General features: G+C 41.4%; 1 protein-coding gene across 1 annotated transcript in view; it reads right to left on the bottom strand.

The window, feature by feature from the left end:
* srbd1 (S1 RNA binding domain 1) overlaps positions 1-16,454 on the bottom strand; it is a 64,132-nt gene that overhangs the window by 38,842 nt on the left and 8,836 nt on the right. The window contains exons 8-14 of the mRNA XM_008301896.1: positions 16,088-16,184; positions 15,744-15,930; positions 9,216-9,319; positions 8,105-8,212; positions 7,642-7,799; positions 5,073-5,163; positions 4,742-4,849 (exon numbers count right to left, since the gene is read on the bottom strand). Coding sequence (XP_008300118.1) covers positions 4,742-4,849; positions 5,073-5,163; positions 7,642-7,799; positions 8,105-8,212; positions 9,216-9,319; positions 15,744-15,930; positions 16,088-16,184 — 853 coding nt within the window. The remainder of the gene's footprint in view (positions 1-4,741; positions 4,850-5,072; positions 5,164-7,641; positions 7,800-8,104; positions 8,213-9,215; positions 9,320-15,743; positions 15,931-16,087; positions 16,185-16,454) is intronic.

Below are 16,454 nucleotides of genomic sequence, written 5' to 3'. Positions count from 1 at the left end.
ATTCTGCAGAACAAAAACAAAATCATGTTAACTGATCATTATAAACCTGTAACCTATTGTATATGTGTATCAATGCAGCGATTTGCAAAGATTTATATAAATAACTAAACCGAGCTTTTCTTTTACTCACACTTATACTTCCAAAATGAGACGACTTTGACAGACACACAAAGACACACAAATCCGTAGCCTTGTTTGGCTTTCTTTAGAAAAGGCCACACTCCTAAAAAAATAAAAAAAAATGATGCAAGAGGTGACGCTGCGAGTACGATGAGTCTACTCAAACAGGACTAAGGCAATGAAAACCGCACACACACACACACACACACACGCACACACACAAAGACAAAACACAAGTAAGGATGTCCTGCAGGCTGCCATTTCTGGCTGTCATTCCAGCTGAGCACTGAGGCAGAAGGACGGAGAGAGACAGGCGGGTGGAGGAGAAAGGGTGGAGAGAAGGGTGGGGGTGGTGACACAATGAAGGCTCACAGGGAGACAGGAAGCAGACGGTGCAAATGAGGCTGAGGACTTTAATGAACTACTACAGTCGAGGCTGACGGGGGAGAGGAAAAGGAGGGGAGGCTTAATCGCCTATACGTGCACATGTCTTCACATATGCACAGAGTGAAACAAACCACAGGCCTGTCACACATCTAACGGCGCAGCATCGCCAAGAATTAAAAAAGCTTTAAACGCTGGAAATGCCTCTTTTCACTGGCTGATCCCACCTAACACGATAATGATGCTTCAAAATCCTCATAAAATCAACACTGCTCTAGGGTTTGGTCAAACAACACGATGAAGATGTCATCTAAGCTTCATGCTCTCACTCACATTCATGTTTGTGGTTGTTTGCTTTTGAGCCAGGAGACATCTACCAACCAGAAGCTACGGACGACAAAGACTGAGCAGAAGAAATGAGGGAAACCAAAGGAGCATGGATGGCGAGGCAGCGATGGAAAGAGTCCGTCACTCTGTAAATACACTGAAACAGACAAGACAGTATTCCACTTAGGAACAGTTTTTCTGTTTAAGGCAGCTGTATGCGCCAGTGGTTTTCCACCACCGTGACCCAGCCAGCTGCAGATGCGTGGGCTGCCTCAAAGTCTTTCTGCACCTGTCGATCAAAAACCGTTGGGGCCTACTGGGCTACAACGTCGGCCTCGAAACGCTCGTACATTTAGAACTCACAAAGTCGCAAAGTACGCCAGGAACTGGGTCAATTAATTAAACTGGGGACATCGCAGCAAGCTCTGAGACCCCTTGCCGTTTCTGATGCTAACATAGCTATCCGGCGTCATTGCCATCATCCTCGTTGTCGTGGTAATGAGTTTTGCTTAATGGCAAGTCAGGGTCAGCCGTGGGTCAGTCAGCGGGGGAGCAAGGCCCTGGTAGTTAGCAATAACCTAGAGGTCATTCATTCTTCACTGCCCTCCCATTATCACCGTCCTTCAAGGGATGTTTTGGTCAAAATTGACACATTAGGCCAACATTAAGCCAGGTATCTTTCAGTAGGGGTAAAAAAGAAAGGCATTACTGATTTAGCAGGCCGATAACTTATGCAAGGAACAGAATCATTTCCACCACCGAGGCTGGTGTTGTATATTTTATAACCATGTGGAGGGACAAAGAGAACGTCTACGAGTCAATTAGGCTGCAAAAGGGATGTTAATGATTCATCCATTATCGCAGCATGGAACAGGAATGATGTAGTACAAGAAAAAACAGTATAAATAAATAAATAAATAAATAAATACAGTATATGTGAGTATCTGTTGCAACATTGACTTAGCGCTTGTTCATTTTGTTCTTTTTTTTTAGTGCGTTTTTGTTTTGTTCTGTCTTTCTTAAATAGCTCGACTGGAATAGTTTTTTTTGTATTGCCTGCTTTGTTTATTGTATTGGATCTTGTATTTGTTAATGGTGAAGAATGGGGGATAGGACTTGACAAGCCGAGGCTTCTTCCTGTCCCTTTTCGAACGAGTCAAATGTGCATTATATTGAAATTGGCTTTTTATTTTTATTTTCCATTTGTTTCATCTATTTTTTGATCGTTCATTTGAAATAAAGAATAAAGAAAGATAGCTCAGTTACTGACTCTAAATTTGTTGCTGCCTAGCGAATTAATATTGCAAATAAACTATTTAAATGCGCTTCTTAGGTTTGTGCTATAAATTTAGTTGCTTGTTTATTTATTTGTCAACTATATATCCAAGAGAGGATTTACTTAAAGATGCCAGCATCCATCTAACTTCAGTATTAAAGAGCTTTAAAGGGGTAAATTGATATTTGTGTAAACTTCTGATTACTTCTATGGCCTTATGAATATGAAATTTCATGTGCAGCCAACAATTCAGGTTAATCACACCCAAGTGTCACATAAATCCCACAGTATGTTTAATACTGATAAGTGAGATCAAACCACAGAGTCCAGATACATGTCAGAGGGAACTCCATCTTAAAGACAAATTAAATTAATCAAGCTTTTATGGAGGAAGAGGACAGATAATGGAAACAAAAGAGTGGCGAAGACAAGAGAGGAAAAAGTTGAATTAGACAGAAGATGAAGGCAGAGAAAAGTGCAGCAAGAGCTAGCTTCAACCAAGACACACACACGGATTCAGCTTTAACATCTCTTCTAGCTTCTATTTCTGAGCCTCCATCAGCCCCGATCCAAAGAAACCAAAGTGAGGCATAAGACCAGATGACTCCGCAGCGATACAGTCGGGATAACAATAACCATATTTCGATGGCTAATGTCAAAATAACATCTTTCTGCTCTTCCAAAGTTCACGCACTCGCAAAAAAGCCTTTATTCCACAAAACCATACTGAGGCGAAGGCAGACTATTTACACATGTGCTACGTGCTGCAAAAATGTAGTTAATCGTATTGGGTGATACAGGACATTCAGTTAGCACCACATCAAACAGGAGTCCCACATTCTCATGTGCTGCGAGAAGCACGAATGCCAATAGCTGCAGCAAAAGAAGGAACAAGGGAGACATTATATCAAGATGTGAAATTTAGCTGCTCTGGAGGTGCTCAAAAGAGAAAAAAAATGCCCGTCGTGAAAATAATCAAGTGGACGTTAACTTAATAAACGCCTCCCTTTGACTGTTTCTGTTCTTGAAAATAGACAGAAAATGTAACTTAAGAGAAAAAAAATGTGGGCTATTACACCGAACGTACGACCTCTGAAGCGTGCATGTGAGCATGAACTCAAAGACACTGAGAAAACTCCTGTACGCACACATGCACGTACAGCCCAGAATCATTTTAGGCTGTGGTCCCACTGCTAACCTCAAGTCAACAAACACACATGGAACTCAGCACAGAGTGAAGGAGATGGAGCAAGGAGAGGCCAGTGGTTGTTATGCTTGGACAGGGGTTCTGTGCTGTTGTATTCTGAAGCTTGGACCGGGCCTGGTTACAGACACGACGTGGACCACAAAGCGTCTCTTTAATTGGACCAAAGCGAAACGAAGTCCAGATGGCTTTAATGGACGATATTCACTTGAGGACACATTCCAATTTGTCTTTCTCTCCATCTCTGTCCCGCTTTTCTCGCTCCCACACATATTTCTGCTGAGTTCACTTTCTGTCACATTCTTCATCCCTGTTCTCTCGACCTTCTCCGCTCCTCACTTTTAACTTTCATTATTTCTGTATCAAGACCATAATTGAATAATCATCGTCGCTGTCGTCAGAGAACACCTCATTTAAAAGGTTTTTAAATACCCAAAAGTCCTGAAACACGTCCTGCGGGGTTTATCAGTCGGAGATAAATGTGAAACGTACTTTACTGCACTGGAAGGAACATCAGCACATAATATGTAACAGCTCCATGTTGGTAGCTGTGCAACAAGTTTGGTTGTTTCTTAGTTTTGGAATTAGCTCGGCCCAGCTGTGTGGTATTTTGGTGCCAAGCGTAGAACATGTGGAACACAGGTGGCAGGAGAGGCACAAAAAAATAGAGATTGCAAAGTGATTGTTTTTGTTGTTTGAAAACATGTGGCGCTGAGGCATTTCAGAATCACGTCGGTTTCTTGTGCCATGTTCTTGTGTACTTTAGAAATTCAGAATTACAAACAATAATCAGCAGTATGGGCTGCAAGGTGGCACAGTTGGTAGCACTGTTGCCTCGCAAAAAGAAGGTCGCTGGTTCGCGTCACAGGGATCTTTCTGCATGGAGCCTCCATGTTCTCCCCGTGCAGCGTGGGTTCTCTCCGGGTTCTCCGGCTTCCTCCCACAGTCCAAAAACATGTTGAGGTTAATTGGTGATTCTAAATTGTCCGTAGGTGTGAATGTGAGTGTGCTTGGTTGTCTGTCTCTAAGTGTAGCCCTGTGATAGACTGGTTACCTGTCCAGGTGAACCTGCCTTCACCCTGAGTCAGCTGGGATAGACTCCAGCCCCCCCGCAACTCTAATGAGGATTAAGTGGTGTATAGATAATGGATGGATGGAATCAGTAGTATGTGTCATTGGTTATGTTTCAATGCTCCTTTGAGAAAAATTTGCATTTCAAACAAGTGCAAATGCCAAAGTGTCACATTCTACAGGAACATATTAGCATGTACGAAGAGAGACACGGCAAATCACGTGAACCCATTTGTTATCAAACTCCGCCAAAGACGTGAACCCTCTGGACGGCCGCCCATCCGTCTTCTATATGCTCTTTACTCGGGGTCATGAGTAACTGGGGCCCATTTCTAGCACGCACTGGAAAATGACCTTACCAGTAGGACACATCCAGGGGGTGAAAAAAACGTCTGGAGATGAGGTCAGCGAAGAACGACTCTGTTTCACGACACGCCGTCCCGTTGCCAATGACAACCTTGGTGCAGCTGGTAGGGACAAGATGAAGAGGAAAGGGACGGTGAGGATGAAGAAAGCAACAATAAATCTTTAAAAAAAATAGGTTATGTTCATGTTTTCATTTCTATCTTAAGTATATATACACATTTAAATGGATTTTAAAACATGGAGGCAGCAAACAAATCAGCATTTTCTGCTTTAAATTCAGCTGAAACATTTAAATGATGACTATTCAAACACAATCAGCAGTACCTGTACTTGATCATAAGGTGGCGCAGTTTATCTGCTTCTCTTTGCTGGCCTTGATTATTCAGGTACACGACATCAGTGTGGAGAATCTGACCTGAGAGCAGACAGAGGGAGAGAGAGGAAACACAATGCTGTTGATAAAGTATTACGATGACACGAGGAGGCTCAGCAGACTGCGGTATATACGACCAGCTCATGTCTCTCTGCTTGTTCGCTGTCTAATGAGACAGCAATGCCCTAAATAAATTAAATAATTAATAAACTCCACATCTGCACAGTCCTGGCCGCCACAGGAAGTCCAGCTCCTGCCACTTCACCGCCTCCTCAGAGGAGGACTGTAGATCTGAATGGACAGTTCAGGCAGGAAGTGATGTGAGCTTAAGAGCCACCGAACCTGTGACCACGCCATGCTGGGCCTAACACCTGATATACGCCTGTGTCTATCTGCTTTAAGTGTGTCAGCATGACTTGTGGCCACACAATAAGCCGCCCAGAGGGGGGGACGTTCCCTCGCACAGCGTGAAGCTACACCCACTGAGAGACATGCCAAGACGTATAGCGAAGAAGACACAAAAAAAAAAAAGGCACACATACATATGCGTGCACACACATAATCAGCTCACTGGGGTCACGCCAACTGGCATCTAGTCCCTGACATGTACACACACCTTGGTGGTAATAACAGATCTAGTGGGGCCTGATTACATGCCATCCTCTCACACAGAATATACAGCCTCATGAATGATACATACGGCATAATGTACAGATGTCTGACTCTGCTTATTTCCTTACTGGGCCTAAAACATCGAAAGCATAGTGAAGGCGTCAGACTCATGATAGATATACTGTGGTATAGTCATGGATTGGTGGCTATACTTTAGTTTGCATAGTGTGATGAAATACAGTTGGTGAAATGCAATGACTCCATTCTTAAAAACACAGCTTGTGTGTGTTCTTAGCGGGCGTATCAAAACATAACAGTCAATTACGTTTATTAAGACAGGCAGAGACTAATTAGGAGAACATCTGTGACAATATTCAGGTTATGAGCTTTACATTAAAACACTCCTTGTAGATCAACACCGTGGTGAAGAATAAACATGTTTGCTGTCAGTCTCAACACTCATCCACGCATCATCCATCAAGCATCTCACATCTACTCTCATGAGATTTATTGCACTACAATGTCCTGAAATGTCAAAACGAGTCTTAGAAGAAAGAGTCAAGAGCCACAATGACTTCAAACAATTCAAGGCACTCTGAAGCTTGTGGCTTTATGATAAAAAGCGTGGATGGTTATGTAGATGACACCAGAAATGACCCTCTGCATACAACTACCTCCCTTCAGAGGGACATTTTTTGGATTTCCACCCTTAAAGCTGCAACATTTCTAGGGACTTTTTTTCCCCCGTTCAATTTTGTAGTCTAAGTTGTTTGTTTTTGTTGTGAGAAAGTATTTCATTTGGGTTGAATCACATAATTTCTATGTGTAATTTGCCTTTCTGATTTAATTTTTACACAGTGCCTTTATGATCTCCGTGTGATCTCTGTCGCCCGCCTGCTGCCTGCAAATACATCTGCAATGCATTTCGATCACACTTTGTGCTGCCAAAGTGTCCATGTTTGTATTTTTGCTCCACACTTAAACACACTGGTGTCAGACATGTGACATTAAAAGTTTTTAATCCTAATATCTTAAAATTCCTCTGGTCATTGCCATAACTCCTAAAAACTCATCTCTGTGTATCAAAGTTGCATTTTAGATGTTTTTCCATTAAAAAAAAAAACCCTTCCTATCTTAAACGTCTAAATCAGGTCACTCAGAGTCACTGTTATTTATATAAAACAAATAAAACAACAGCCTTGAGCCAAAGTGGTTTTGAGTAGAAAAATAAGATCGATGTTGTAAATTTACAGTAAAAGGGTAAATATTGAGGTGAAAACCCTGCAATATAATTAATATTGTGAATATACATGAGTTATTTAAACATTACGGTAACAATCCTACAAAATGTTATAAAATATGAATTTGCAGAACAAAAAAAAAAGTAAAAGATAATCAATGTTAATATTACACACTCAAACAGGTCACTGTGGCTTCCTCTGCAATGCACAGATCTACACAGTCGCTGCCTCTCTGCACTCATGGCAGCTCCAGCTTCTTTTCTAAACTACGACTCTGCCCAAGCACTATAAAACGACTATGCACTACGAATGTGCAGCACTACTATTGTAATACACAATGGCAAGTTGTCAGATTGCAGTAAATCAAACATGTTAGAACCAGAAACCAATTCTGAAGAAGAAAAATGCTCCAACTTGCAAGTTCTGGGGATTGATTACGTAGGTTTGTCTGAATATGGTTGTTTATTTAAATGGTCATCGATACACTGCAGTCTTTCTTATTTTGCACCTCTAGTTTACAAAAAACACCATATGTTAACAAAGGGGCCTTTAAATAATGTAAGTAAAACGCAACCTCGTAGAAGAGTATGGTCTTATGAGGGTTATAGCTCAGATGCAAAAGCATCGACTGTACACAGCCAATCCAGCACATTTCATGTTTCCTTACTCGTGGGGGAGAGGACGGCCAGTTTGCAGCCGTGTCTGAAGCCAGGGTCCACCCCCAGGATGACGCAGCCCCTGACCGGACACACCAACAGACGCTGGCGGAGGTTTCGCACGAACATGGCAATCGACTCCTTCTCTGCCGCACTTGTCAGCTTAGTCCTGAAGAGAGAGAGAGAACGCAAGAGAGAGACTCAACAGATGGGGAAAGCAGTGAATGAATACATCAACAAATAGAGCCAGAAAGGGAAGCAGATGGTGGAGGAAAACATGTAGATGTTAGCTTTGTGGTGAGAGTACAAATAAATACCGGGACATGACTGACAATAACTTAGAGAGAAAAACAAAGATGGAAAACAAGGGAGAGATTGGGGAAGAAGAAAAGCAAATAGGGACGCGCTAAATGTGAATAAATGGAAATAAAGGAGGGGAAAAAAACTCCTTAAAATCAAACACACTTAAAATACCTGTAGCCCCTCGTGAGGAAAGGCAGAATAAGCCTTTTATAAGAATCCTCCACAGCGTTCCTGATGATCGCATTCAGTTCTTCTCTTGCAAATGTCTTCGGCCTCCACCTGCAATAACACGGTGGGAGAAAGCGTGTTTACTTTTTCTATGGTTCATTTCTACTGATAAATACAATCTATCAAAGCAAATAGGACTTTGCTGCTCTGCAAAGTGACTCTGTGGCTCTTAGGAGATAATAATATGCAGAGCTTCTCACCCACCACCCACATTATACGATTTGTTTTTAATAAAGTTTGAGTTTTCTGCTGCAAATTTGGTGTTTTATTTGCAAACTATTGCTTTCAAATAAGTAACAGCCTCTTGATTAAATATAAATTAAAACTTCCTTCATATTCAGAAACTGGGGACATGTGTCAATAAATTTCTAATTAATATTCTGCTTTCAAACTTATAATATGTTGCTGAAACTCTCCTGAATTAAAAATGTTTATTTAACTGTGATCAAAACTAAACTAAGTTGTAAAAACAACCAAAAAAAATACAGTTTTCTACCCAAAAACTCTAAATGCAGCCTTCTTTAAAATGTATTTTCTTTTTCTGGGGGTGGATATAAATTCATTCTACATCCTTTGACTTTCTGCTTTCACTCAACTCAATTATTTCTCAAGGCAAAATCTCCTCCACAGAAATCTAACGAACAAAAACCTTGACCAATAAATGGACTGTAGAAAAGTGAAGAGGCTTCATGTTTGTCTTGGTGAAAGGCAACTGAATTTTCACTATTTCTATACAAATCGATTCACTATTAAATCATCTAGTACCAAATATCTACTTAGGCAAAAAAAAAAACTGCAATATTTTTTTTAAAAAGCACTCATTTTCTTACAAACATTTCGTCAAACTCATCCACTTGTCACGGCCACAGACAAAAATAAACGATCACTGCACACATATCTGCATGTATCCTACCCCGGTTGTGTGTCATATGTACTACAGTCTGCAGAACACACACCACAGTCGACGACAGCGTTACCGCAACGTAATATGAACACGGCAGACGCGGCTGTCGGTGTGCGTAAAAGTGATTGTGTGTTACTGTGCGTTTCAGACCTGTTGTTGATGCACCACCTGGTGAAGTCACTCTTCACTCTGTCGGGAATGTTCACCTTCACTGTCAAAATCTTGAGACTCTCCCCTCGGTTAATAGCCAGCGTCTGTGCACACACACACACACACACACACACATGCATGAATGAATGAAATAGAAACATGTCCACTGGTGAATGCGATGCAACAGACGGGTACACGAGAACCACTGCAGTCCCCAAAACTCACACATGAACAATAAATATTCTCAGAGGCAACAGATTAGTCTGTAGAGTCGTGGTTGCTGTTATGTGGTTGCTATGTTCTTTACATTCAATGTTTGCTTCTGCAGTTGCAAAAAGAGATGTAGTTTCTTTACATCACCGTTATGTTGCTCAAATGAAGACTTTCAAGCAAGCACAAAAAATCTACGCATGATTTTCCGCATGTTCAGGACATTTTGTTGTTTGCATTCGGCATCACCTTACAGTAAAAAGAAAGAGTTGAAGATAAATCATCATTTGTAGTTCCTACATCCACAGCCAGTGTGTGTAACCGACACATGCACCCAAGTCTCTCCTCGCAAGCACAAAAACTAAATCTTTTAACTCTCCACACACACGTGCATAAAAGTGACGAGCCTACGAGTGTATCCTGTGGCCAGCCCTGTTGTGTCGTGTGCTGGATCCCCCCTCAGAGGAGCTGTTACATGCTGTTAAGCAAACAGTAGTAAGTGTCTGACCTTTTCAGTGGGGAACCTTTAGCCTGCCACAGAACAGGGCCAAGAAACAAGACGTCAATCTGGAGCCCAAGCGGAAGAAGCGAGCTGACAAATGCCACCACTATGCCACCATCAGCGCTGAGACCGCGAGGCCTGCCCCCCTCACCCACACCCACACACGGTGCCACAACCATTACCACTCAGCGGCACCCTCGGATCCGGTGCGACCGTATGCGACGCACACACACACACAAAAATAAAAATATAAAACACAGCTAATGGCATGGCAGAGGCAGGGATTAATGCAGCGAGTGTGTTTGAATAATGATGAAAGCGAGATTTCTCGTCTGGTGGCATGTTTCCGCCGGAGGCCGCCTCCCTGACTGTGATGAGATTTCTCAAGCAATCTTCATCAAAGCGCTGAAGTTTAACATGTTGTCAAAGAAAGCAAGCAAAACACTTCTCGCTGAATTATCTGCACATCTGGGGAAAGCCCATGAGTGAAATTAGAGAAGTGAAAAGAAAATCGCCTTGCTAAATGTGTGTTCACAGGGTTCGCTTTTTAAAATCAGTCCGTATAATGAAATATGACATCTTTACATGCTGTCATGCATTACAGGCTGATTCCTACACTTGTGTGTTGAATGTGGGGATGAACAAGTGTTTAAGAACTCAACACGTGTCATTAACTAAGAAAAATGTAAAAATTACTGCGACAAATAAAGTCCTTACGAAAATAAACAACACCTTCATAAGGAAAAACAGAAAGATATGTCACTACGATGCACAGATAACAAACTTTAGATTATTTTTGTACATCTTAAAAATCACAAAGGCTGCACCAGGATTTATAAAAGTGTCGCCTACATGCATGCATGCATTTTAAGGTAACACAGATCAGGACTGCTGGAATCCACTAACCCTAAACCAGCTTCTTAGCATTCTGTAAACTTAACTACCAAACAAAAAACCTCAGCTAATCTCCTCCTTGCCTGTTTGCCAAACCCTATCTCTGCCAAATGCAGCTATGCCCCAAACGAAATTAACTTTTTGCACAATCTCCGTCCACGCTCAGTGTTTCTGATGATAAACAACCCGGCGTCTCTCACTTTCTGTCTGGGTTGGGTCACTAGTGGGAGACGCAGGGTGATCCGAAAGGAAGGGTGATGTGAGACAGAGTGGGAAGTGTGTTTGTGTGTTGCATGGGCCAGGAGTGACAGGTAGCCAAGTGCTGGCCAAACCCTGACAAGAGCAGACAGACTGTCTTTCCTAGATGCCCCCTTAATCCTTCCACCAGCCCCCGAGGGAGGGCAGTCAGCCAACGACTATCCTCTCTCTATCTGCCTCCTCCTCTCTCTCATCCTTTCTTTGGAGGAATACTGTCATCAACACATCTACCCATCCGACATATCAAGGATAAACAAACAGATACACGCACACTGGCACGCACGTACCCACAACAAACTTGTGCACTTGTTGACCTGGCTGACACACACACAGGACGCACTGAGTGTTAAATGTGGTTGTATAACAGCTGCTTAAAGCCGTCGGCAGACTTATGTTCCTAAAGTTAAGGACTAAAAACACTAAACTGTAACAGAAAAACTACTTTTTTTTTGTATTCTGTATATGGATGTAAGGAATAAAGCATTCTTAATTATCAGTTATCATTATAAACTCTAATGAGGATCCATTCCAGCATGGCGCACAGATCATGTAATCAAACCTAATAGCTGCTTAAGAAAAACTGTTCTTCTATCCCTTTAACATTTAATCTAAACAAGCACAACATGGTATGGGGTCTGGTGGCCGTTAAAAGCAGGACTGAATAGCTGAAACGATGCAATAAGCAAATAGCTGCACTTTAGGATATACGTCATGCAGTGTGTTAAACCTGTTGAGTCGATGATTTTACAAATTCATGCCGTCCTCCACGTCACATTTTTGACGGTAACTCTTGTGGTGACGCTAAATGAAATGATTTAAATCAGAAAAATTGCAATATTGAATATTTGCGCCAAATTGTTTGGCCCAAGTTATGACGAAGAAGAGAGAAAAACCATTTCAATTAGATCCCATCGTACATCAGTTGTTTAAATTTGACTTTGCCAAATTATTTGATAATTTCTCTTATAAATATTTAATATTATTAGCAGAAAAGAGCGACTAAACTGGCCAGAAAGTACTGATCAGAGTTGCTTTATTCACTCTACAAATAAGTTGTTTTTTTGCTGTAGGCCTTAATATTGGGATGGAAAAGAGCTTATTGCTAATATCATGATTAAAACACAGAACTACGATATTCTGTTGTTCATCTCTATTCTTTACATTACTGAGAAGTAATTATGTGTTGCACCAGCGTACTGCAAGCAATTTTATATCCTCTGAAAAGCATTAAAACTAATAAATAATCACACACATATACGTTTGTATAGCTCCCTTTGTGATCATATTCATTGACAAGATGCATTCTGAAATCCTTCATCCTAACCCTAAACGTCACAACAAAGTGTCTAACGTCTGCCTCACCTAAAGGTCATTCAGACTATGACATATGTCTTAACCCTAAAACACTTTTAGAGGGGTGTAGGGAAAAAAATAGGACCAGCCAAAGTGTCGTCTCATCTCCTAAAAAGTCCTCATTCCAATGATCTAAAGCTCAAAGAGGTCCTCACAAGAATACAACTAATACACATGCACGTAAACTGTTTCCTGTGTGGCTGACAGTACAAATAAACTTGTTTTTCCTCCACCTGTCCATCAAAAAGGAGTGTTTAATTGATGAAACAGTTCCATTTACCCAAACTCCTCTGCAGGCAAGCCCCAGACCAGAGCACTAAACCACCATTTGATCACAGCACAAATCGCATTAAAAATAGCCCGCTGCCCGTTCAACAAATCCACCCTGGCACACTGAGGAGCGCACCGGCTGCTAATAGCTATAAGGTAAATGTGAACCGTTGGAAGAAGGCCTCAAATCAAGTCTGACAGAATTAAATCTGAGCTAAGCATTATGCTCCAAGACATACACGAGCGCTCTATAGACTAACTGTAGATGGATTTATAAAACCAGTACACAGTCATATAAAGGCACACATCGGGGGGACTTATTATATTTCATAATTCTCTTTGGCGATGAATACTTTTTTATACGGCTGAAACAATTCGTCAATTACTAGATCAACAAAAAAGCAGACTAAGGTGTAAATAACTCTATATTGATTATTACTCGCTGTATTTTGTACGATGTGTTGGTTCACATTAAACATCATTTATCCACATCTACAGCTGCACAGATTCGTCAAACATTCATTTTTCTTCTCTAACCTGTTGCCCCTTTTTAAATATGTGTTTTTGTGTATAAGTACTTTGACAGTAAATAACACAGGAGTCACATTTCTTACACATTCTTGGTCAATAAAACTGATTCATTCTGAGGTTTCTAACTGAGAATGTGCAGCTTTTCTTTAGTTAATGTCTGAGCAATACCACTCTGATTACAAAACACTGAGTATTTTAAAGATCAAACAATTAAACAGTTAAAGGAAGAAAGTTTTTCCTGATGTATAAAAAAAATAAAAAAATATTTGCATCAGCTGCAGCCAGACAACACAAAAATGAATGTTCATGTTTCATCCTTCTTTAGTCCGAGGCTTTACATCATCTGTCCCTGTATCTCTAATTAAACATTGCCATACCTATAGTAAACTGAAATTTAATTTTTATTTTCTAAAACAAATTTTCTGTGCCGTCTAATTTTTCCATCTACAGGTCAACTTCCACATTCCTGGAGCAACTCTAGCATCCCTCTCTTTCATACGGCGCCCCGTGTCCTTTTCCCTTTAACGAACCACCAGCGCCGGGGCTTAATAAAATGTGCAAAACCAAACGGGCAAGTGTGTGCTCACACACATGCCTCCTGTCAAAACACATCTCCCACCTGCTCCCCCTTCCTGCCAACTTGACGGCTCGAAAAGGTTCATTTTAGCTGGAGTCTGACAGCTAGCGGGGTCACAGCAGCCTGTGGATTAACGCTCCGTGACAAAGGCGAGTCATCGAATTAACGGCCTCGCACACACGGCGGAGGAGAAGAGGGGAAAAAGGGGAGGTGAGGAGTGGAACGGAGGGCCGAGGTTTAGTCAGAAAACAGGGAGAGGGAGGCGGAGAGATAAGTGACGGACGCACCTCAGCACCGCTCGTCTGTTGAAGCTCTCCCTCCCCGTACTGCCCCCGCTGCCTCTCCCCATCCTTTGGTCCGCCTGTGGGCCCAGCAGCAGTAGCTGTCACTACAGGAGAGCGCCTGTCAATCAAGGCGTCCTAATCCAATGGCATGTCGGCAGGGGACATGTCACATATGTTAAGAGGAGAGAATGAGGGGACTTGCAGGGTGTGCTTGTGTGTGTATGTGATTAAATGACTGTAGGGCAGAGCGCGGTTGCCAGAGAGTGTGGTGTGGCAGAGACAGCGGGTGACGGGAGCTGTGGTGACACATGAGGCCCGGGACCAACTCTGAGTAACCTAGCAGTCACTAGAGGGACGGAGGGGGGAGCAGAGGAGGCAGAGCAGGGCACAGGAGGGGTAAATATGAAGGCACAGACAAGGCTAACCGCGACTGACATGGCTAGCATTCAGAAGCGGCACGCATGAAGCAGACACACATGACGCAAACACAAACAGATGGTGTGCATTTGGTCTTGTGTATGCGTGTGAGTGTCGGGCGAGTCCAAACACACAACACAGGTGTAAATCACCTTTATTATGGTCCAGCAGACCTCACTGGTTTGTCGTTTTTCACATTTATTAGTATAATATGTATTTTCTTAGTGCTGTGTCATTATTTTGTCCCGTTAGTTGTGTCATAAACGTTGGTGGTTTGATTGTAAAAAGGTAGGAACACAAGGTCTGCAAGTAGTTTGATTTATTTTATGTGTAATCTAGTCTCTAGTTTTCTGAGTTTGAAAATGACAACTGCTATTTCCAACCATATATGAGCCACAATTCTGTCTGACATGACAAGCAGTTAACATTCCTAGATTAAATGAAGTTGCGTTAAATTGGGTTTTGCATTAAAGTTCAGTTGATAAAGTGAAGCATGCTTGAATTAAGTAGATTAGAGCTGCATTTCATTTCATGATTTTGCACTACTTTTCTATGATTTATGCTAACTGTAGCTGAAAGAGTGCATAAATATTTCATCCAAGCATAGATATAAAACTCAAACAGAGCTTGTAATCAAGTTAAAAAGGGTTGGAAGTAATAAGTCATTACTGTGTATGAGTAATACTGTAAAAACATTTTCTGAGGTTTACAAATCTAAATTTAATTGTCATGTCTTGTCACTAGAAGACTCTAAAGCTATAGTGTTAAAATACAGACATAAAATGATGATAGTGGGAGTTCTCATTAGGTTTTACAGTGTGTTTGTGGTGTTTTTATATGTTTGTGGTGCAACAGTGCTATGTATTATCAGTAAAGCTCATGTAAACCATCAGTTTTTAGCCAGAGATGCTACAACACAACTATAAGAATGAACCAAGATTATTATCAGTCCATCAACCGTCACACTATCATTGTTTTTGACTCCCTCATCTTTTTATTTCAGTTGGTTGATACACAAACACAAAAGTTGTTTGTTGGTGCTGGATTTGTTGGGGCTGGAAAATATAAGCAGCAGCTAACAGCCAGAGGGTTCTGAGAAACATTTGTGACAAGAACATCAGGGTTAACCTTCAAGCCAGACACTACCATCCAGACTGCTACCACCAAACATACTAACAATCTTCAACCTATCCTGCAGGCTGTTGGACTGATCGACTAGTTCATTCTGTTACCTGATGGGGCTGGATGCGCTGGACGTTGCTGGTGAAGTCAAAGTAGAGATGGAACTTGTCAATGTCCTTGGTTTTGTTTTGCTCTGCCTTCATTTTTTTCTGGTCTGGGACAGACTTCCCTTGTTCTTTATCCTTTAGTGCCGTCTTGGATACAGAGGACTGGATGGTCACAAAACTCCGCTCACACCTGAAGAACAAAGACACAGAGGAAGAACATATTGGGCCATACATTCATTATGATGATATAAATCGTCACAGAAAAAATAAATAAATAAAAAAATCACATACACACAAAAAACTAAAATAAAAATCAGACATGTTATGTGAATATGGATTATTCTCACAGTGTCTTCACAAAGGTGAGTGTGTCCGGGTCTTTAGCTATTATATCAGCCAAGATATGCTCCACACCTGTGGCCACTTCTTCCAACGTCGTCAGACCTGTAATGTAAACACACATCCATACTGTACTTAGAATGAGCTCCATAAACGTGTAAGAGGAAATATGATCTCAACAATGTGTTATTACATTTTTCACTATTTAAATATGATTGTATGTGACCATGAATATGTGTTTGTATCAAGCTGTACACCATAACCATTTAAACCAACAGGCAGGTGCCCTAATTCAAGAGAAGAGAAGAGAAGAGAAGAGAAGAGAAGAGAAGAGAAGAGAAGAGAAGAGAAGAGAAGAGAAGAGAAGAGAAGAGA

Source organism: Stegastes partitus, unplaced genomic scaffold (genome assembly GCF_000690725.1).
Source record: "Stegastes partitus isolate 25-593 unplaced genomic scaffold, Stegastes_partitus-1.0.2 Scaffold1727, whole genome shotgun sequence".
Taxonomy (NCBI): domain Eukaryota; kingdom Metazoa; phylum Chordata; class Actinopteri; family Pomacentridae; genus Stegastes; species Stegastes partitus.
Note: the sequence above shows the minus strand (reverse complement) of the source record. Positions and strands in the feature narration are given on the sequence as shown.